The 21,864-nt window shown below is 41.0% G+C and overlaps 1 protein-coding gene across 1 annotated transcript in view; it reads left to right on the forward strand.

Annotated features, from left to right (window-relative positions):
- Positions 1 to 21,864, forward strand: part of atrnl1a (attractin-like 1a) — a 202,839-nt gene that overhangs the window by 120,582 nt on the left and 60,393 nt on the right. The window contains exon 27 of the mRNA XM_070916476.1: positions 2,512 to 2,590. Coding sequence (XP_070772577.1) covers positions 2,512 to 2,590 — 79 coding nt within the window. The remainder of the gene's footprint in view (positions 1 to 2,511; positions 2,591 to 21,864) is intronic.

Consider the following 21,864-nt stretch of genomic DNA (forward strand, 5'->3'; position numbering starts at 1 on the left):
TACTGACTATATTTGTCTAGGCTGTAATTGTTCTGGGGAATATTCAGTGCACTGGGATATCTGGTGCCTGGCCTGGTGAGCCCTTGAAGAAGCAAATGGCGCAAGCAAGTGGACCAGACGCTTCAAAACATTGCTTTCCAACAGACAACATGACACAAGAGAAATTAGTAAACGGTGAAATTCAGAATAGGTACCAGGTAACAAGAAGTTGAATACTTAAACAATGTTTAAAGTATCAAAGCAACAGACTTGAAGAAGGCAGCAGTTGGAGTCTTGAAACCGGAAGGTTTTCATCCAGCAGCAGCAATTAGCATCTTGTCCTCATCACCGGAGGGGATTTCCTGGTTGCGACGTGTCTGAAGGCAGCTGAGAGGTCGGTTGTGGACTGAAGAGGCCATGACTGCAGCCTCTTCAGCAGACTGGGTCTGAAAATGTCACGCTCATTACAGAACTAATACCCTTTACAATGCTGTCGTCCTCACATAGAGACACAGGAGGACACAACTCGCACACACACACACACACACACACACACACACACACACACACACACACACACACACACACACACACAGACAGATGAAGAGGAGGATTGTTTCAGAGCTGCTGTTCTCAGCAGTTTCTCAGGGACTTCCTGTTGTTAAGTGTTTGGGTGCGCTTGTTTTGAATTCTTGTCAGAAGTTCTGGTTGAGAGAGGAGCTTTGTGTTTGGCCAGATAACTTTGCCCTCCAGACATTGAACTTTAAGGCTCTGTGTGTGTGTGTGTGTGTGTGTGTGTGTGTGTGTGTGTGTGTGTGTGTGTGTGTGTGTGTGTGTGTGTGCGTGTGCGTGTGTGTGTGTACACATGAGACCTTGTTCTTTGTTAGAGAGCGTCATGTCGCTCGTTGACCTCTCCCTGCCCTTTGCTGTCCTAAAATCCCCAGCTGCCTGTGGTCACCGCGGTTTTGTATGTCGCCACAGATTTCCCAAGAATTTCTCTCTGCTTTGTCGTCTTTGCGCTCCGAAAAGTGGAGCTTGAGGGCAATAAATTAGTGTGAAGATGCTGCTCTATGATTGTATTGTGGTTGTGTGATGCACTTGAAAGCGGACAACTACAAAGACTACTACATGCATGAAATACGTTGTTATTTAAATTATGTTATCTGCAGATACTGGACCCGGAGTAGAGTTATATAATGTGGAGAAATGGCCCAATAATTGCATAATGGTTTAGAGATGTACAGAAACATATTTTCAAAAGGACAACTACAAAGCATGAAAACATAGCCTCCTCTGTGGCTTGTATCATTGCATCTACAACATGTTATTAAATGTAAATTTCCACTTCAATGAAGTCTGAAGCAGTGGCCCCTTCACCTTTTTGACTTGTGCCCCCTTCAATGGTGGAATATGTCTAGAAGTAGTGAGTGGTTCAGCCAAATAGTTATTTAGTGGAATAATTGTTTGACTTGAATAAACTGTAGAGAACAGCAGATCTGTCCAGTGTTTTACAAGAAAACAGAAAAGTCCACTGTAGCAGAAATGTGATTTATCGGAAGTACAGATGTGTGTGTATTCATACAACACTAAGTATTTCACACTCCGGCAGCTCTATCTTCACTCTACTGTGGAGCTGTATTTACTGTATTCAGAATAAAATACAAACTTGAAGAGCGAAATCAGAAGAAATGAAAAATTAAAACAGTATACTTTGAAAAAGGAACTTTTATTAACGTTGGCATTGGAAGATGTGATTGATATATATACGTCCCGAGCCGATCCTAAGGATCGTATCTGGGCCAGTCTGGGCATATTTGAATGTTTCAGTATTGGCTAAAATAAAACGGATCAAATTCCTTTCTCTGCTGAACTCTACTGTCCGCCTCAGCAACAGCTTGTGAGTGTAGCAGTGCTGCTCTCCTTTACGACAGTTCAGCAGTACGACTGGCTTTAAGTTCAGACACAGAAGTTGGCAAAACACACACATTTCATGTCCAACGCCAACAAATCTTCTCTCTTTCTTATTAGCAAAAAGCAAAACAATCTGCTAGCAGCTTCTCATTTTTTAGCTGGCGCTAACCGTCACTTTCACTGTTTCACAAACGTCGTTGGCGGCAGTTTTATCAGCTGTCACTAATTAACGTTATTTCTGCGAGTAACTTGATGACGGGACAAAATGAAACGTGTCGGTGGTCTGGTTAAAGTGCTCTTTGCAGCTGGTCTCTTGTGAGGGAAGAAGCTCCGGAGGCAGATACACATTTAATCGACATTTAGGTGTTTAGATTTAAATATCAGGTTGGACTAGGTATCCGCAGATAAAGGAGTGCTTTTGGGGTTATAATGAAATCAGAAAAAAAATGTTTGTGATTCACAGTAGACGAACTGACTTATCAAGAAAAGCCAGAGAGGTGCACCACCAGGTCAGGTGGATGTTCCATCTCCTTCTTGATGTGATTATTTTTTGCATATGTTTGTATATTGATTGATTGACTGACTGATTGTCTATAACCTGCGTCCCCCTCCTCTCTCCAGCTGTTTCCTGTCTCTGTTACTGGTCGCTGCTGTGGTTTGGAAAGTCAAACAGACCTGCTGGGCCTCGCGACGTAGAGAGGTAGGACCAATCATCATCTTACGTATGGTTGTGTGTGTGTGTGTGTATGATATGTGTACACAGGGGGGTCCAAAGGTCTGAGACCACGTAGACCTGGAAGTAATCACAAAGTTTGAGCATTGAGAAACATTTTAAAACACAAGAAGATATGACATGTAAAATGAAGAAGAAATATTTTGATTCTGCACTATTTTTCGGTCAGCAATCAAATTTAAGCAAATTTGTGGCATTGACCAACTGAAGTCCTTCATATAAAAGGTCAGACGTCTTTGAGTTGTATCGCTTCCATCGAAGCATGCGTCCAGATGACACTCAGGTGGATCTGATCTACTCATCGGAGGCTCGTTCAATGAACTCAGCTTGCAGCCGGTGTTCAGCTGTTATAAATATGGCTGTGCCTCAAGTTTCCAGCAGATCACTGATACACATTATGACAGTGGGAAACATGGCATCCGAACTAAGTGAAAGTGTCAAAGAGGGACTTTCTCAGTGGCAAATCATGGCTAGACTAAAGGTTTCTAAGGTGGGCAGGGAAGGGAACTCTGAAACGCTTTGCAGAAACGGGATCAGCTGTATCCAAAGCACGATCAGAACTCCTGAACACTTTTCAAAGATTCAACTTTTCACTCAAATTGTTAAGCTGATATTAACATTTATAATGGAGGAAAAAAAATAGTATTACATTTGAAACAAATGCAAAATAGAAGTATGTTGACTTGTGGTCTCAGACCTTCAGACCCCCACTGTATATCTTCATCATACATGTGGAGTGCAGCCAAGCTGTGTGTGCTGCACTACTTTACTGCTTCTCATAAGCTGCTCGATGCAGCTGCCACATCCAAGACTAAAGCAAATGTACACTGACGCATCCCCCCCACCCACAGTTGTGAAGGGTGGGTTAATGTCACCGGTCCTGAAAGAAAAAAAAAAGAAGATCTCTCAGCTTAACGAGCATCGCCGTGACGATAAACAAGGCCATCCCCCGTAATTAGTGTTCCTCATGAACCAATTAACTCAGACGAAGTGATGCTAAACGAAGTGGAATGGAGTGATATATCACTTAAAGCCTCAACAGATGCTGCATCATTTCAGATTTACTCCTGACCCCTCCCGTACGCACACTCGCACAAACACACAAAAACACAATTTACACCCAAAATCAATTCAGCAGCTCCACTGTTTGACTTGTGTTGGATCTATTCTCCTTTCAGTAATAACCCATGGGCTCTTTATCACTTGTTTCGTGTTTTTATGCTTTTTTTTTTTTTTTCTTCCATGTTTTGTGTTTGAGTCATTAGGGAGGAATCAGTGTTGCTTATGAGCAGCGATGATGAGTCTGTTTTTATTGGTGTAATCCACACACACGTTCCACGGGGAACTATTGTGCTTAAATACACTTGTTGGTTTCTGGTCCTCCTCCTGCCTCTGCTGCTGTTCTGCCTTTATGCAGAAAACGCTGCTGCTTTCATGTGCAAATGAAGTTTCAGTATTTAAACGTGGGTGACATGTTATGTTATTTTTGTGGTCTTTCAATAGGAATCGGCTTCAATTAGGAGGATTTGTAATGTGCTTAAGTGGTGTAAACCTTTCTGCGCTCAGTGAGAGAAGATTTTTGTCACTGACTTATTGTTCTCACAGCCTTGTATGTATGAAAAAAATACAAAATCAAGAAAATAGTCCACAGGAATACTTATAAAGCTCGTAGATTTTGTTTATTATGTATTTGTACTGACAAACACCCAGATTGCAGATGAAGCAGATTGCTTTAGGCTGACTTTTTGCATGTTCCCAAAAGTTTGTTTTTGTTGTTAAACCAACTTTCATGTATTTTCTATTAATCAAAATAAAAAGACGAATGATTGATGCTTGACTTTTGCTTTGAAAAATATATACACACTTTACTGTTGTGTTTCACTCTCAGCGCTCTCATCAGCAGGCAGCTGATTTCAGTGAAAAAGCTCGAAATACTTACTGTTCACTACCTGCTCAGCACCAAACAGACAGACAGACACAGTTCGACTGGTGAACATGGGAGCATTTAGCAGCTAAAGAGCCGGATATTTCTGAAACAATGAGCCTGATGAAAGGTCATAAACGTGTGTTTGCATCCCCTTTTTGAACATTTTTGATTCCGTTTTTTGTATTTGTGCAGGCAGGTGTGCATGTTATGCGTTGCTTGTTTCCAGTGAAGTGATTGATACCCGCACTGTGATGTGTGTACAGCCACCTGTGACCTGACTAGCTGGGTGTTTGTTTAGCCTTGTTTCCCCAGCGTGAGGAGCGGTGTACCGGCTGCTGGCAGGCCGGCCGACACTCAGCTACATTATTTATGAGAGCTAGTCTCATATCACAGCAGAACCGCAATGCTGCATTTACTGCACTGTTGTTTTATTTACCCAGACTTCCTGCTATTTCTCCGGCTCTTTGTCTTTCTCTCTGTCAGTCTCTCCCTCTTTCGTCCTGGGGGCTGTTTTTTTCCCCTTTAGATAACAGAGGATCTAATAAATGGAAACCTCTGCCTTCGAGGGGAAAATCATCACTGTGGGAACTTTGGCGATTAAATTTTCTTCATATCATCTACAGTTAATGTCCTATTTGAAATGAAATCAGTTTTCACTTTTTTTCATCACATAATTAATTCATCTCGAATGGCACAAAGGAAGCAAATGGAATGCCCCCAAAGTGTGATCTTTCACTTAGAGCAGCTTCAGCAGTGGCTGAATAAAGAAAAAAGACAAACATTTAATAGATTTCACTGAGTAATGGTACTCAGCCAACCTTAGAGGGAGACCATGACATTTCAAAAATGTACTTAGTTCATTTTCTTCAGCAGTCAGTTGTTACATTACGGGAAAATCTGTCTGGATTTGTCCTTTTAGCTTCTCTAAAAATGTCATCACTGAATCCAACTGCTGTAAGCAAGTGAGCCACAATGCAAACTATGTTAACGGGCCAAGTGTCGGCACAACAGGAACACAGCCTGTTGCAGGCAGAAAGCACACAAATGTTCAAAATGTCAGATTTTATTACAAGATCTGATGTCATTGTGTGTTATATTGATGTCTATATTCACAGCCTGCTTGGGAATTAAAACCAGTTTCAGCTTGTGGTTGTGGAACAAGATGATACAATTTTCCTTCAGAAAACTTTTGGTTTTTAGTGTGTTTATCATCTGTAACCGTCACCACAATGTAATCCTCAACTGTAACTTGAGATGGACAGACTGAAGGTGTGAAGACAGACAAACAGTGAAGGGTCAAACCCACCTAAACATGGAGACCATCCTCATCAGTGTGTTCTAACGCTTAAAACAATCTAAGTGACGTCTTGTGGTCATGAAAGCACTGTGTGTTCGGAGGTGGAAGTATTGTGGGGGTCATTATACTTATACTGAAATCAAAGGTCAATCAGTCTCTACTCTGACCTTGTGTGGTGGTGACCTTTCTATGGGCAGCCAATGAGATGACAGCTGTCAGTGACAAAAGGCCATCTTCTTTGTTTACGTTCCTATAATTGTACGAAACCACCTTAAAATCACACCGCGACCTTTGCAGGTCGACTTTGGCATGGAGGAATGTCAGCAGTCAGAGGGGGCCACCAGGTCTTTGTCAACAATGTTGCTGCTATTTGGGGCTGATTGTCGATGAAAAGCTACAGCTCACCTTTGCACCGTGCTGGATACCCCCTCACAGTGAGCTAAACTCACTGCTGATTATGTGTAGAGGGCTTTAGGAGGGAGGCGGGGTGTACGGTTGTATATAGAAAACGGGTGACTTCGACACCATCTCACAACAACAGTAAATATTGGTTTCTTTTAACCACAAAAGGTGATGTTTCCTCAACTTAACCAGACCTTAAACACAGAGGTGGCAGACCAGAAAACACTCTTATGTCATTTCTGACAATGACAAACTGATGTTTTTGTTGTTTGAAAGGGGCAAACAAATGATTGTCTTGAAAATTGTTTTAAAATGGTTTCTATTGGATGTTGTTTGCCTTTAGCAGATGAAGCAACTGAAGCTTATCGTTTACTCAGACCTCAGATATAAAGTGAGACAGAGTCAGAGACACATGCAGAGATAAAGATCCTTTTATTGTAACAGAACTTTGTCATCGGCCCCAGTGAGCTCTGCAGATTCTCGCCTCTTCAGCAGGCGGCAGCCTCACTTACTCTGCACCGCCGAGCGAGAAATTAACAATGTTAATCAATGGAGCTGAATGCTGTGTTTTTATCATCTCCTTGTGTTGATGTATTTAGTGCAGGCCTGATTATTATGGAGATAAACTGCAGTTATCAGGTGCCTCAGGGGCTCGGGGGAGAGATGGTCAATACAGCTGGAATTACATAATATATAGATATTGTTATTGTAATATGCCGGAGCTGTTACTACTGATCGGCTTGTGTGTGAGGCTTTTTGAAATAGGGATTGTATGCCGCTTTTTTCTTCTTCTTCTTCTTCTTCTGTAATCAGAGCTGCACACTGTTGTGTTTTTTTCTATTACTGCATTTTTACCTCTATTATGAAAAGATTTCTCACCTTGAATAAATTGTAAGATGCTGTGATATCAGATATTTGTGCTGTTGAATATTTTAAAACCTTTGAAATATATATATATATATATTATGAAATTCAATGAAAACTGTATCAAGCACTGAGTTCGCATTTTGAAGTAATTCAAATCATTCTGCTGCATTCATGGCTACGTCGGTAAATGGGATGAACAGGTAAACCTCACAGTTTACATTTTACGGGGATTATTCCATCGATTGCCCACATTGCTAGCCTAAATTAGCTGTTTTTGTTATATATTTGTAGAAGCCGAGTGCATAACCAGGTGACACCAGACATAAAGAAGGTATGACTTCTTTTTAACTAGCTTAATTGATTGTGTTGGTGCTAACTAAGTAGGAGATATCAGAACTAACTCTGAATAAGATCTTTGACATGAACTGGCCTAATTAACATGTAATCTGTGTCCATATAAACTGTGGATTATTTTGCTCTAACCAATCAGTAGCAAGTGATGTATTTGTCCCATTGATGTCATTTTTAGTTGACACAGAGGCTGCAGCAAAACTTTGGCTCAGTTGTTTTCCCGTTTCTCCAACATGAGAAAAGCCATTAAAAACTCAGCCTATCCTTCCGCCACACAAGACCAGAACTATTGGACCATTCTGTCAATGTGGGAGTAGTGGGCAGTGATTCAGAGGTCTGGAATCAGGCTGGATGGGAACGGTTTTTCCCACTCAGCTGCATATATTTAAGGTGTGTACAATATGACATGAACATGACAATAGATGTGACTGCATCTGCTTCAAAGGCAAGGCTAGCAGAATTAGTTTTGATTTAAAAACATCATTTCAGTCACGCTGGCAGGTGGTCTGTTTCACAGTTTAGAGGCAAAGTCTCTTAAGCTCCGTCACCTCTAGTCTGAGCAGCCAGATCTGCAGCACAGCGTAACGATCTGATCCAGCTGTTCACATCAGCAGGGTTTATAAACTGTTAACTAATCATAATATAATAATCTCGACACTTGCTGACGCATCCTACTTCTAAAATATCTCAGTGTCGATATGTACTCTGTCAGGTTGTAATTTCTGGAAAGTATCTCTTTCTAGTTTTTCTGCAGTGTGTGGAGTGAAGTATCATCTGTTCGCTGCTCTCGCTCCTCTCTGCTCTCCAGAGAGCTGGTCTAGTGGGGAACCACAGCAGAAGGTGAAAATGGGATCTCTTCACCGTTAATTATGGATCACAACCAGCCACAAGACTACAGAGAAAACTGGGTATTAATAGAACCACAGCTTTATGTTAATTGCTTTTTCTCACACTCCTTTTTATAACCAACAATCATTTCTGGATATGAGATCAAACAATCAAAAGCTACTTTGAAATTCTAATGCTGATGCGCAGAGACAGGCTGCGCAAGATGTCTCTGGTTTTCACTAATAGGGTTGCCCCTCTGAAGACTGTGTGTGTGTGTGTGTTGTGGGGTTGCATTTTGAAATCCACCACAGATAATACTGCCTCTCGACTGGATAAATAAGTCAAAAGACAAATTCAAAGCTTGAAAGACAGCCGACCAGAAGAACAACATTGAGGTCCTCTCCTCCCCGTTGACTTTTTCAGATACATCATTCTCTGCTCTCCGTCCTTGTCTATGTGACTAATTAAAACTTGATAAAATTAATTAAAACACAACTTTTTCTGGCCTTGTCAACAAAGCAGAGCCTTGTTTTCTAAATCTGTATGAATATTTGTATCGTAGACCAACAAACTGCTATCAAACTGAGTGACAGGTCTTCAAAGAGTAAGTTAACACCAGGCTGAAGAGCTCTGTTTCTCTGGCTGAACGTTTCAAGCCTGTGTCACCTGTAACCACACCCAGCAGTGATGTCACATTGTACTGACACGCCCTTGAGTACACGTCTACTATCACTGCACCATGTGCATTAAACCATAACAATGATTTTCTGCTGCTTAATTAATTTACATTTATGTTCATAGTCGCAGCAGTAAAAAAGGGCTGGATTTCAAATACGATCAGTTTTAACAACAAAATATGTTGACAAACTCTTCAAATATGTATGTAAATTCAGCTCAAATGAATTAAAACGATTAGGCCTTTAACACGGCCAAACATCGACATGAATATCCAGTGTAGCACATTTAAGTCAAGGTATTTATTTAAAAAGCACAAAAAAATGTAGACCAAAGTCCTTTTACAGAGAAGTTACAAATACAATCAGATAAAAAAAGAAAGACAAAAAGAACTGAAGAAATAACAGGAATATTGCACACAAAACTACAGAATTGTGACGACATAATATGAGAGATATTTGATAATCATTTGAATCCATGAGCAGTGCTTCTAGAGAAGTCAATGGCTCCCACGTTCTTCTTACTCACTGCCTCACTGATGATAAACACACTAAAACCTCTCTGCACTTCCCGTCCATCTGTCGCTCTGTAAAACTTTGTTTCTCTGTTTGGTTTTTCTCCTGCTCCCCAGAGCGTTTTTTAAATTTCACATCACAGACAGATGTTGCCACACTTCCTCATCAATAGGTTGTCCTAAAGACTTGTCAGTACTGCCAGCTTCAGCTTCAGCCCTCCTGAAGACTCAGACAGGCTTCACGCGGAGCAGATTATACTGATGTGTATGAAGTTTGCTGTTAGCTGACAGCCTCCTGACCTCTGCTGTCTTCACCGCCATTACAGCAGCCCTTCCTCTCACATTAATTTTCTTAAATTAGATGTTTGCACTCCTCTTGCATGAGGCAATTAACATATTGTGTCATTTTCCCCCTACACTCATTAAGGAATTACACTCCGAGATACTCCACTCTGAATTACAGGAGGGTGAGACTTTGCAGCATAATGAAGAGAGCTTGATTAAAATTTTAGTTTTAAGGCTGTTTTGTTTGTTTAGGACTTGTCAGCGCGGCACTGCATCCAATAAGATGGCTTGTGGAGCTAATTATGCTGCTCTAAATGGTTTCCTGAGGTCTCTTACAGTGTAATTTCAACTGCTAGATGATGAGTGAAGGTGCTTAAGTTAATTTTAATGAAAGATTGTGTCAAAATTATGGAGGTATTGAACCAAAAGCCATTTATTAAGACAACAAACAAGCAATATTGGACATAGATTAAAAAAAAAGCAAATTAAATTATAAAGAAGCTTACAATGTGATTACACTACTTTAGTAGCTTTCCATTTTCAAAACAAAGGCTTTTCTTTTCTTTCCTTTTCTGTTAATACAGCTGTTGCTGTTAGATTCCCTGCGTTCTGCAGGGGCGATGTGCTCTGATTGTGCAGTCCTTGGCTACAACACACTCCAATCTGCAGTTGGAGAGATTAACATGTCTGGACCAGTGAATGCCAAAGCACTTGTGTATGTGTGTGTGTGTGTTGATGCTGTACAGTATGCATGTGTGTTTGTGTGTCCCTGATTTAGCTGGCATTAATCGAGGTGACAGATTAGTAGAAGAGGTTTAATGTGGCCAAGCATGGCTGGGTGTCTGTGGATGGCCACTGTGCAAACAAATCAAAGGGACGAGACAGGAACACACACACACACACACACACACACACACACACACACACCACAACAAGCCACCATGCTGCCTGCGCTTTAACAACCGGCCACAGGGACTAGTCTAGACTGAGCGGTCAGTTACTTACGGTGGATAGCCAAATAACTTTTAGAAGCCATTTTGAAGTGCTTTTAATGACATACAAGGCTATAAATGATCTATATAACTGAGCTCTTCACACCTTACTGTCCGAACAGGCCCCTCAGGTCTGCCAGTCTTCTAACTACTCCAGAGCCCAGGTTGAAAACAAAGGGGGGGTCGAGCCTTTGCTGTTCTGGCTCCTCGGCTCTGGGACAAGCCTTCCACCGAGCATCAGATCAGCTGACTGACTACACTTCACGTCAGGAGCTGTTGGTTTTATTTCTTTCATTGAGAGTTTTTATCTTTTATGTGTGAGTGTGTGCTGTTGGCTGAGGCTGGTCTCAGGTTGGGCGCAGGCCTAAAACTATAATAAAGTACTGTAATGGTCTATTGTGTCGTCATCTCAAGTGAGCGCTTCTTGAGGCCACTCGATCAGCATTCTGGAAAACAGAATGACATTCTGACATTTTCAGTATTGAGATGAAACATTTTACCTTTACATTTATTTTTATCACAAGGTACTACATATAAATATTATACTACACACTGTATCGTGTGCATTTTGTGGCTTTTTTTGACTCCCACATTAAAAATGAAAGTGCGTATGATGAGTCGAGTTAAGTTGAGATAACACTGGAAAGCTTGACGCAGGTGATGTGGTCTCTGAATGCTCAGTCCAGACATGCAGATACTAAATAATAAAATAATAATAAATATTCTATATTCAGATGGATGTACCTGCTAAACATAAGTATGTTGATGTTGTGATTGTGAACACGTTAGCATGCTGATGTTAGCATTTAGCTCAAAGCACTACTGTGGCTAAGTACAGCCTCACAGAGTCCAAAACATTTTCCAATGTCTGAAGCAGAAAACATTGTTTAATTCACATACAGTGACCAGTTTCTGGTCAAACTGTCGCAGACAAGCGGGCTACTTATTTTGTGCAAAGTCTGCTTCGCGCTTATAGCTGCTCCCCAAAGACGAACCGCGTAAAGACAGTTGGACTGGAAGAATGAAAACAAGCCTCTGTGGTAACTTAGAAACAGTCATTAAAAGTAATCATGAAAAGTAATCAGGATGATAACACACACACACACAATGAAGCAGCTATGAAGAATTAGAAGCACTGCAAGGTTTGGATTTTGCATAAAACTTGTGTCCAGACCAGTTTTCTCTCCATCTTGAACTGTACTTTGTGTACATGTATGTGTTGCATAGGAAGTACTCTGACATCACCTGGAGTTTATGTAAACAGTGTTTTGTGTCTGACAGCGATGAAAACTCACTTCCTCTCCTCAGTGGAATTTTCAAGTTCTGTTTACCCTCTCGACGAGAATCCCGAATTTAAAAACATGAGATACGGTAAATGTTAATGATGCTTCGCTGCTATCAGCGCGGCCCAGGTGACCGCTGTCGCCATCACAGATCCAGATTAGCTTGAAGGTGCCAGTGTTCAGAGAGGAAGGCAGCAGCACCACACGGCCACCAGCTAACTTCAAAAGCACCGAACTGAGAGAGACAAGAGGGGGTTTGGTTGTGCAGAGAGGAATGAAGAGACAGGAGGGGAGGGGGGGGTTTGTGAGGGACACAGCAAGGACATCTCCCCCGAGCCATATGGTGGTTGAGATGGTTTTATACGGTTGTGTTTGTCTGTCTGTTCTGTTTAGGATTTTTACCGGGAAGCGCCGCAGGCCAGCCGTCTGTAATAATATATCTCCCCCCCTCCCCTCCTTTTTCACTCCCCTCGACCATCTCTCTGTCTGTTTTTCTGTCTCTGTGTTTGTGCCACTATCCTGGAAATCTGCTCAGTGTTGTCATTGTGACTGATGGACTGAATGAGTAGTATAGCTTTTATTAATAACTCCACACCTGAACCAGAGCTTTGACTCCTGGACCTTTACTCCGCTCCGTGTGTGGGTGTAGGTGTAGGGGGGTGTGTGTGGGTGTGTGTGTGTGTAATATTTATTTATTTATCTAGTTTAAAAAAACACACACCAGGATTTTAGCTTTTACCGAGTAGGCTCAAACATGAGCCGACCCTGATTATAAACAACCCTGTCTTCTATAAAATGTGTTTTCCTTCCGAATAAGAAAACCCCAAAAATAGTTGATTACTTTCTTTAGCAGAATTTTCAAGATGAATGGTTGTTGCACAAAGCACATGACATGGGAGACCAAGATTCATATACTGCATCCCACGTGTTGGTAGGTTTAATACAACTCTTGCTTAGGGGGAGGGAACAATGGTGGTTCCAATCTGGCGACTCAAGTCAGCGTTGAGGTTTTCGATATTCAACCAAGACCGCATTCCCCTGCTAAAGTGCTTCGAGTTGCTTAAACAACCTCGAACAGCACCTGTCCTGCTATGGATCATCTCTTAGCCTTGCATACACAATCCATCCTGTAATTGTGTGCTGACATTGTGCTCTACATGTAGAAAATCTTGCAAGGATCAAAGCTAAACCACTGAAGAATATTTTGAATTTAAATTGTACAGATGCTGTCGGTGCAGTAGAGCCCAGAATCTTTAAGCTCCATCCCTGCATACATGGCCGGTGTGGGTGTGTGAGTTCTGGGATGTGTTGCTAAACATATCTTTGTACTAACATAATCCTTGTCCTATCATAAGCCAGTGGACAATGATGATCCTAATCCTGCTCTAAGAAGATTTTCATAAACGAAAATCTTCTTAGAGCAGGATTTAGGATCATCATGTCACACTGTGCTTCTGCATAGGACTTCATACGGATCATGTAGTACCTCAAAGATTATGTTTAGCAAACTGCTGGTGGTCCCCACATCAAAATACTGTAAGCATGATTTTAAGTGCCTGAATTTTGGGGTAAAAAAAATGTAAATACTTGTTTGTTTACGTGGAATATTTAATTCAAGATTCAAGGCATTGTCAGTTTGACATAATTCGAGCTGAGTAGGTAAATCACATGTTTACCTCCCTTGAGATTCAAGGTTTTAATTCTTACTGACGCAGCAAGTCCCAAATCAGTCACAACTTATAGACTGTATGTATGTCAACATCAGAAAAACACACCATTCAAACACATCAGCAGACTCGCAGATTCATCTTGTTGGATACCATGAAGGTCAGAAGCTCTCAGTTCTATGAGGGAACTTTTCAGTCAGCACTTGAGGATGAGAGTCTTGAAAACCAGCACTTACTGGAAATAAATGGTTCTTCACTTCGTTAAGATGGTGTTAACAGTGAAGATTCCAGGAAAAGTCATGAATTCATATCTATCTACTATGAAGTGACGAATTTCTTAATAAAACATGATATTGGATGTTGGACCGCCATCAAACATCTGGAACTTAATCGAGGCCACTGATGGTGGTGGTGTTGCAAATTCACTGGAAACTGGAAACTGGAAAATGCATTTGTCATTTCATCTGACTTTGAACCCTGGCTTCGGTACACACCTTCTTTTCCTTCAACATAGTCGGCAAAAATGTTGTGAATCGTACACCAACCCTAAAGTTCAAGTGTTAATGTCACTTCCCTTCGCTGCAAAATCGTGGAGCAAGAAAGAGCGCACAGGTGCAGAGTTACAACCAAAACAGCAATAAACAAAAATATAGCGGTTAATAATAAACACAAATGTAGGAAATATTCTTCACTTTTCATGCAGAGCACAGTTCAACATATTTACACACAAAACAGGCTTCCTCTAAACTGTCATTTTGGTTTAAAACTTAATGAACTTCTAATGTAAACATACAGGACACAGTACATGCGAACATGCAGATAATTCCTTGAGTGCAGAACAATCTCAGTCCAATTAGCTGCTCGCACAACAATTCACCCAGAAGTGGACCAAGTGCTGATGCAGCGATGCTGATTTGTTTACAAAGCAGATTAAACTAAATCTCAACTGAACCGGACTTCACTTCAGATACCTGAACAAATATCAGGCTGAATATTAGGGAACTCTGTTGTTTGAGAACGAGCTGAAGCCAAATTGCTTTTGGGGATTAAGTGAGAGACTGTTCACACACAGAACAATAATGAGGAACATCCGTGGAGAGAGCAGTTTGCATAACACAATGAAGTCTGCAAATTGTTTTACTGGTGCGAGCGAGTTTAAACTGTTTGTTATATTAAAGATCTGAATTCAGACGAGCCCATTATCACATCTCAACTTCAATCAGTCAAAATTACGACTTTGCAGAAGGAAGGATAAATTACCATGAGTGGCGAACCGGGATATTTAGTAAATAAAATGTACCTTACACGCCTCAGTAAACAGCATTTTGTCAATCCATTTACAATTGAATGGATTCCTTCACCTCTTAAAGACAGGAAATAAATATGATCTGTAAGGGGCGCTTTTAAGGATTTGAATGTTTGAGCATTCTTGAGCTTTCATCTTTCATCAACATAACCTACATTGCATGCTTACACCTGATGCCATCTCCATGACGACAAACATCTGCTGATGAAAACCCTGGCGTTTGTTTTTTATGCATAGGGACAAGTACATAGCATCGACCAGGTCAACGTACTGTACATATATAGCATTTATAACCTAGTTTCCTTCCTCAGATGGGCCTTTACACAAATACACACAACAGAACAGAATCACAACACAAAACACATACAAATATATTCATAAATACAATGAAACCACCATAAAAAGTTAATGTCTTAACAATTGTTTTAATATGAATTTAGAATGAGTTCATTTATTGCTAATTAAGTATATTGTAGTGCTCCGTTTGTGTGTATGCGTCTGCATGTGTTGATACGATAAATCAAATGATTTCACTTTGTGTGATTAGAGACTAGAATACATTGGAAGGTATAATGATATTCACTGCACTCTGTTTCCTGAGAGTCGACATTGTGTTCGGTGTTGTGTGTGTGTGTGTGTGTGTGAGAGCCGGTCTCACAGCCGCTGAATGAGGTATCATTTCTTTCTGCCGTTACGCTCCGTCCACCGTCTGTGTTCAGGAGGCTTTCTCCTGAGGCCGTCTGCAGGAACTGAAGACACATTTTTCTACTCGACTGAGGCTTCCTTTGTGACTAAAAGCACTTTGTAGTCTGAAAGCAAACACAGGCATACTTCCTCAAATGCTTCACACACACACACACACACACACACACACACACACACACACACACACACACACACACACACACACACACACAGCAGCCAGATGCACAGGTGAATAGACTCTGAGACCTGGTGCTTATTAAACATTTAACATCTGAACCAAAGCTTTGCCCCAGGGGCATTTGGCCGCCCATCGTGTGTGTGTGTGTGTGTGTGTGTGTGTGTGTGTGTGTGTGTGTGTGTGTGTGTGTGTGTGTGTGTGTAGTAGTGAGTAAACACAAGTAGGGAATCAGAAGATCCCACGGATGTCAAAACATTTCAACTAGAAACAGCCTTCACAGCGTTGCCTCACAGCCGCTGACTCGACATCGGACGTGTTTCAGCTGCGTTTTTCTGATTCAAACTTTAGGCTCATTAAACATCCAGCGTTGATTTTGTTTTGATATTTTTTTTGATAAGGGCGGTGGTACCCAGATGTGAACAGGATGCTCTCTGCGAACACACAAAGAACCTGATTCACCGTGAAAACCACCCATGATGTTGACAACACGGGAGACAGATGGCACTTAATGGATAAGAGATCGCTGAGGCTGAAGAGTCAGCACATCATAATCTCTCTCTCTCTCCATCAGCTATAAAACACAAACAGCATCTATGGCAACCAGCAGCCTGGCAACAAGTACCTGACTGCTGGCCCTGTACGCACACATACACATAACTACGCACACTCCATATAAGACGCCCTGAGTGACTCCACTGCCGGAAAGACAATTATTGTCTCTAATTAGAAAATCTCTGAGCAGAGAGCAGTGTCTCTCCTTCCTCTCCACCTCTCTGCCTCCTCCTCCTCTTCACTTCTAACTTTAACTAAACATGTCGAAAAAGACATATGAACATGGGAGAGCACAGACCAGCACCTACATTTACACTTTTCCAATTTCACTTCTTTGAAGCTTTGACCTGTGAAGAAAAGCATCTCACCCAAATAATTAAAATGCCACAACTTACATGTTTATGATATGTGATTGATCATTTTATCATCCTGATCCATTGCATCTCTGTCAGTTTTTCTTCATCTGAATCGAGGGTCTGAGGACAGAGGGTGTTGTACGCTGTACAGATTGTAAAGTTTGTGATTTTTGATATTGGGCTATTAACATACATCAGATCATAAATAAAAAGTAAAATATATTTTTCATGACATTTTGCCCGTGATTAACTGTGTTGACTAGTGTAAACCCCGTCGCTCGTTCTATTTTGCATTTAATCATATTGTTGGTATCGTTACAGTTAAGGTGCTTTCAGACAACGAGTGGCTGCTGCTGCTGCCGCCTCCACTGTTTTCAAGGTGGGGTCAGTGTCTGGGTTAGGCAACGAGCCGCTTGGTAAAGGTTAAGCACAGAACAACAGTACTGTAACTGTAACACCAACTCACCAACCGGTGTCCAATAAGCTTCGATGCCAGCCGTTGCCTGCTTGAACTTGTATCTGAAGTAAATTTGAGGAAGGTGTTGCGCTCTTCTGCCTCCCTTGCTGAACTTTTGGACAGGTCAGGTCAGAGTACAGTCTTCACTTCCTCCCCTGCTCGGCTGTAATGGGACGGGGCCTCTCTCCGTCTGAGTGATCGGCTCAGTAATGTAGGCAGAGTGCTGTGGTGGCAGGGTAATTGGCCGTGATTTAAAAACCCTCTGATGGTTTAAGTGGGAACGCAGTTTGGCAAATTAATGGTTCTTAATCGAACATGTGTGAATGGTTTAATATGGCGGAAAAAGACTCCACTGAGAGCTTTAATAGAGAGCAGAGAGACTTTGGACTCTTATTTAAACCAAAACGACGAATAGTTGCGATACAGATGAGACAACTCAGATTACTGTGTTCCATTTCCTTTTGTTTGTCAACTTCAAATGATAATTTGTCATCCTCTGCGATGTTCAACTTCCATAAACCTGTCACTTAGGTTTGAGACACACAAGGCAGTTACACCATCCTCTTTCAATCTGCCTCCTGCAGACTCATGTGTTGCCTCAGTGGAAACAGAGGGTCTCTTCAGGCCGTGACAGAGTAGGTGTTTCTCTTTGATTACCTGAGATGGTAATTATGGTTGTGCAGCGGTGAGAGACAGAGGCTCTTTGACTTCAGACCGTTTCTGTTTCCATCTCTGTTCTGCTTGAGGAAAGATGCTGGGAAATTAAAATGACCAAGACAGGAGCAGCGGATAGACTTAATGATCAGTAGATTTAACCGTGATGTTTGTATTTTACAAGAGGTAACTTGAGACCCTCAGACCGCTTCATTAGCCCTGTCTTTCTGAACAGCATAGCCTTGAACAAGACATTTTATTCACCTTTGGTGCATTCTTATTCTCTTTTCTCTTTCTTTCTTCATTTTGGTGTCTTTCTCTTTTCCTTCCTCGCTTTCTTACTTTTCTCCAAGTACAGATGTTCACTTGATGTAAATTCAACACTGCAAGTCTGCTGACAAAAGTCCATCCTCTTTAATCACGATCAGGATGTCTCAACCAAGGTTGGAAACCTAGAAAGGCCTTAAAGTCCTTCCCTAAAAGCAATTGTCCAAGCATAGCTTCGCAACTTAGCTATGGGCACTACAGTACATACACTACAGGCAGGCAGGGCTCTCTGACATTATGCTGACATGTTGAGTCTCAGAACTAACCCTAACCCTATCTTGAGGTGAAGGCACAACTTTTTATTAATTGCATTTAAGTTTTGTTCATTCGGTTTAAATAATATCCAAATATCTACCAGATTAACTTAAACACCAGCACGGCAACATTACAGCGCGGCTTTGTGGTGTAAACAGACTTCAGCCAACGTATTCATGATTTTTCAGCAAGCATGTGTGCCTGAAAACAAATAGCATCTTGTAGTGTGCTACCCCATGATGTTAACACATGTAACAGGTGTTACAGTTATATGGGACATCACTATGCCGTCTTTGGTTTTTCAGTCATGCGCCTTGAAGGGCGTTTGAAAATCAGAGATGCATCTTGTGTTTTTGTCTCTTACTGTCTAGAAAGTCGCACTCTCTCTCTCTCGCTCTCTGTGTGTGTGTGTATGTGTGCATGCGTGTGTGTGTTTGTCAGTGTGTGTGATTCTGCCTGCATGTGGAGATGAAGAGCAGATAAAGAGTGCAACTGTGCAGAATAGTGGAAAAGTCTCCAGGGGCGAAAAGCCACTACAATCAACCAAACGGGGATGACATTAACCCCCCATAGTGTGTGTGTGTGTGTGTGTGTGTGTGTGTGTGTGTGTGTGTGTGTGTGTGTGTGTGTGTGTGTGTGTGTGTGTGTGTGTGTGTGTGTGTGTGTGTGTGTGTGTGTGTGTGTGTGTGTGTGTGTGTGTTTTCTGATCAAGTTAAACTGCCCTCATCCATTGCTTTTTGCATCATTAGCTAAAAAAAAGGGGGGACTGTGTTTTTCTGTACACTATATGTGATATTGTGTGTTTATCCGTATGTGTGTGGGTCTGTTTGTTTGTGTATATGAGTCCATGTATTTGAGGGTGTTTTCAGACAAATGCTCTTTTAATCAAACACTTGCGTTTCTTCTGTCTTTAATTATGTGAGATTTAATGATGCATAGAGCTTTGTTGTCTTCATTAAAACAAACGCTCTTCCTGCTCTTCCTCTCTCGCTCTCTCTGAAGTTGAACTATTCAAACTTTTTACCGTTTAATAAAGAGGTGTGGAGTTAAAGAGAAAGAGGAGGACCGAAAAATAAATGCTGTTGTCCAATGAAATCCAGACATATCCACAGTTCAGCTGTGAATAAACTCCACAGTAAGTTTATGTTTTCAGGACTTGTGTTAAAATGTCTTCCATGTGTACAGTTTGTGCAGTTTGTGCAGTGGTGGAAGAAGAACTCCTCTGCTTCAAGTTAAAGCAACAATACCCCAAATTCAAAACAACTGCATTTCAATTAAAAGTCCTGCATTCAGGTTTTTACTTTCTGTTCATAAAAGTAATCTAGTATTTTCATCAAAATGAATTTAGTCTTACTTTTTGCAGGTAAAATGCAATGTCTGCAGTTTTGTGTTTCTAAATCAGTTGAAGAAGGTATGGCAGGAAAGGGGAAAAGAAACAAAGGTAAAGAGAGGGCGGAAGAATTGTACATGATAATGTTGAAGAAAAGGAGGAAGGAAGAATGAAAAGACTAAAAGAGGGAAAGGAAAAAGACAGGCAAAGGAAGAAGACAAGGAAATAAAGCAAAGACAAAGAAAAAGGACGGAAAGAAAGAAGGACAGAACATAGGAAATAAAACAGTAAGATATTGTGATATTTAATGATCCCGTCGCATGTATGTTGTTAGCAGCTCATTACATAACTTTAGTGAAGTCAAAAAGTCAACTTCCCTTTGAGGCCGTGTAAAGGTGAAAGGGAGAAAAAGCCTCACAAAATAGAAATACAAAATTAAAAGTAACTTAAGTAAGTAAATCAAGTACCAGAAGCTAAAAACTGTCCTAAATGAATTACTTAATTAATGTGTAGAGTGTAGTACATTTACTTATATCTGGTTTGTTTCTGATATAATGACACTGACTGAGCGCAGAGAGTCATATGATTTTTTTAAATGATACACATTAAAAGAAACCCTGACCTGGACTTAACATGAGGAAACAGTTGTCAGAGAAAGCGAGCGAGTAGTGAAATGCTGACAGAGAGAGGAGACAGGACGAGCTTCCAGGGTGATTCATGAGACAGTGGAACAGCTCAAGCCTCCACATGAAAGAAACAAAGTTTATATTAAGTGTCAGTAGTGTGCAGGTACCTTTTAGATCCTACATATATATATATATATATATATATATATATATATATATATATATATACCACTGTAATGGTCTGTTGTGTTTTGGCCTGTTTGCATTGGTAAAAGTGATTCATCATCCTGTTAAAATGGACCATAAAGGCAGCAAATATCCTCAGGGTTCACGTGTTGTCTCACCCCGCTGCAATATTCAGGCTCTGGGATGAAATCTGCACATTTATCACCCAACAGGTATTAAACAGGTTTTTTTTTTGTTTTGTTTTGTTTTGTTTTATCCAGGCAATGTTCATTCTAAATCAAACACAGCTATTTTTTTAAATAGAGAAGGAACCTCAGTTAGTTTTTCACTCATTCTGTAACTGAAAGTCACACATAATTGAATAATTGAATCTAAACATGTCTGGGTGATGTTGTCTCTAGGGATAGAAATGTTTTTATCAGCTTGGTATTTTAGTTAGTGTAAATTAGGTACAGCGGGGGAAATAAGTATCGAACACATCAACATTTTTCCCAGTAAATATATTTCTGATGGGGCTATTGACATGAAATTTTCACCAGATGTCGGTAACAACCCAAGTAATCCACACATACAAAGAAATCAACACAAATAAGTCCATAAATTAAGTTATGTGTAATAAAGTGGAATGACACAGGGAAAAAGTTTTGAACACGCTTGCTGAAATGTATTTAGTAGAAAAGTCTTTGTTGGTAATGACAGCTTCAAGACGCCTCCTGTATGAAGAAACTAGTCGCATGCATTGCTCAGGTGTGATTTTTTCCCATTTTTCCACACAAACTGTCTTCAAATCTTGAAGGTTGCGGGGGCCTCTTCTATGAATTCTGATCTTCAGTTCTTTCCATAGATTTTCAGTTGGATTCAAGTCGGGTGACTGACTGGGCCGTTCTAGCAGCTTTATTTTCTTTCTCTGAAACCAATTGAGAGTTTCCTCGGCTGTGTGTTTGGAATCATTGTCTTGCTGAAATGTCCGCCCTCGTTTCATCTTCAGCATCCTGGTAGATGGCAGCAGACTCTTATCAAGAATGTCTCGGTACATTTCTCCATTCATCCTTCCTGCCAGTACCATATGCTGAAAAACAGCCCCACACCGTGATGTTCCCACCTCCAAACTTCACTGTTGGTATGGTGTTTTTAGGGTGATGTGCAGTGCCATTTCTCCTCCAAACATGGTGTGTGCTATGACATCCAAAGAGTTCAATTTTGCACTCATCTGACCAGACT

This window comes from Enoplosus armatus, chromosome 12 (assembly GCF_043641665.1).
Source record: "Enoplosus armatus isolate fEnoArm2 chromosome 12, fEnoArm2.hap1, whole genome shotgun sequence".
Taxonomy (NCBI): Eukaryota; Metazoa; Chordata; class Actinopteri; order Centrarchiformes; family Enoplosidae; genus Enoplosus; species Enoplosus armatus.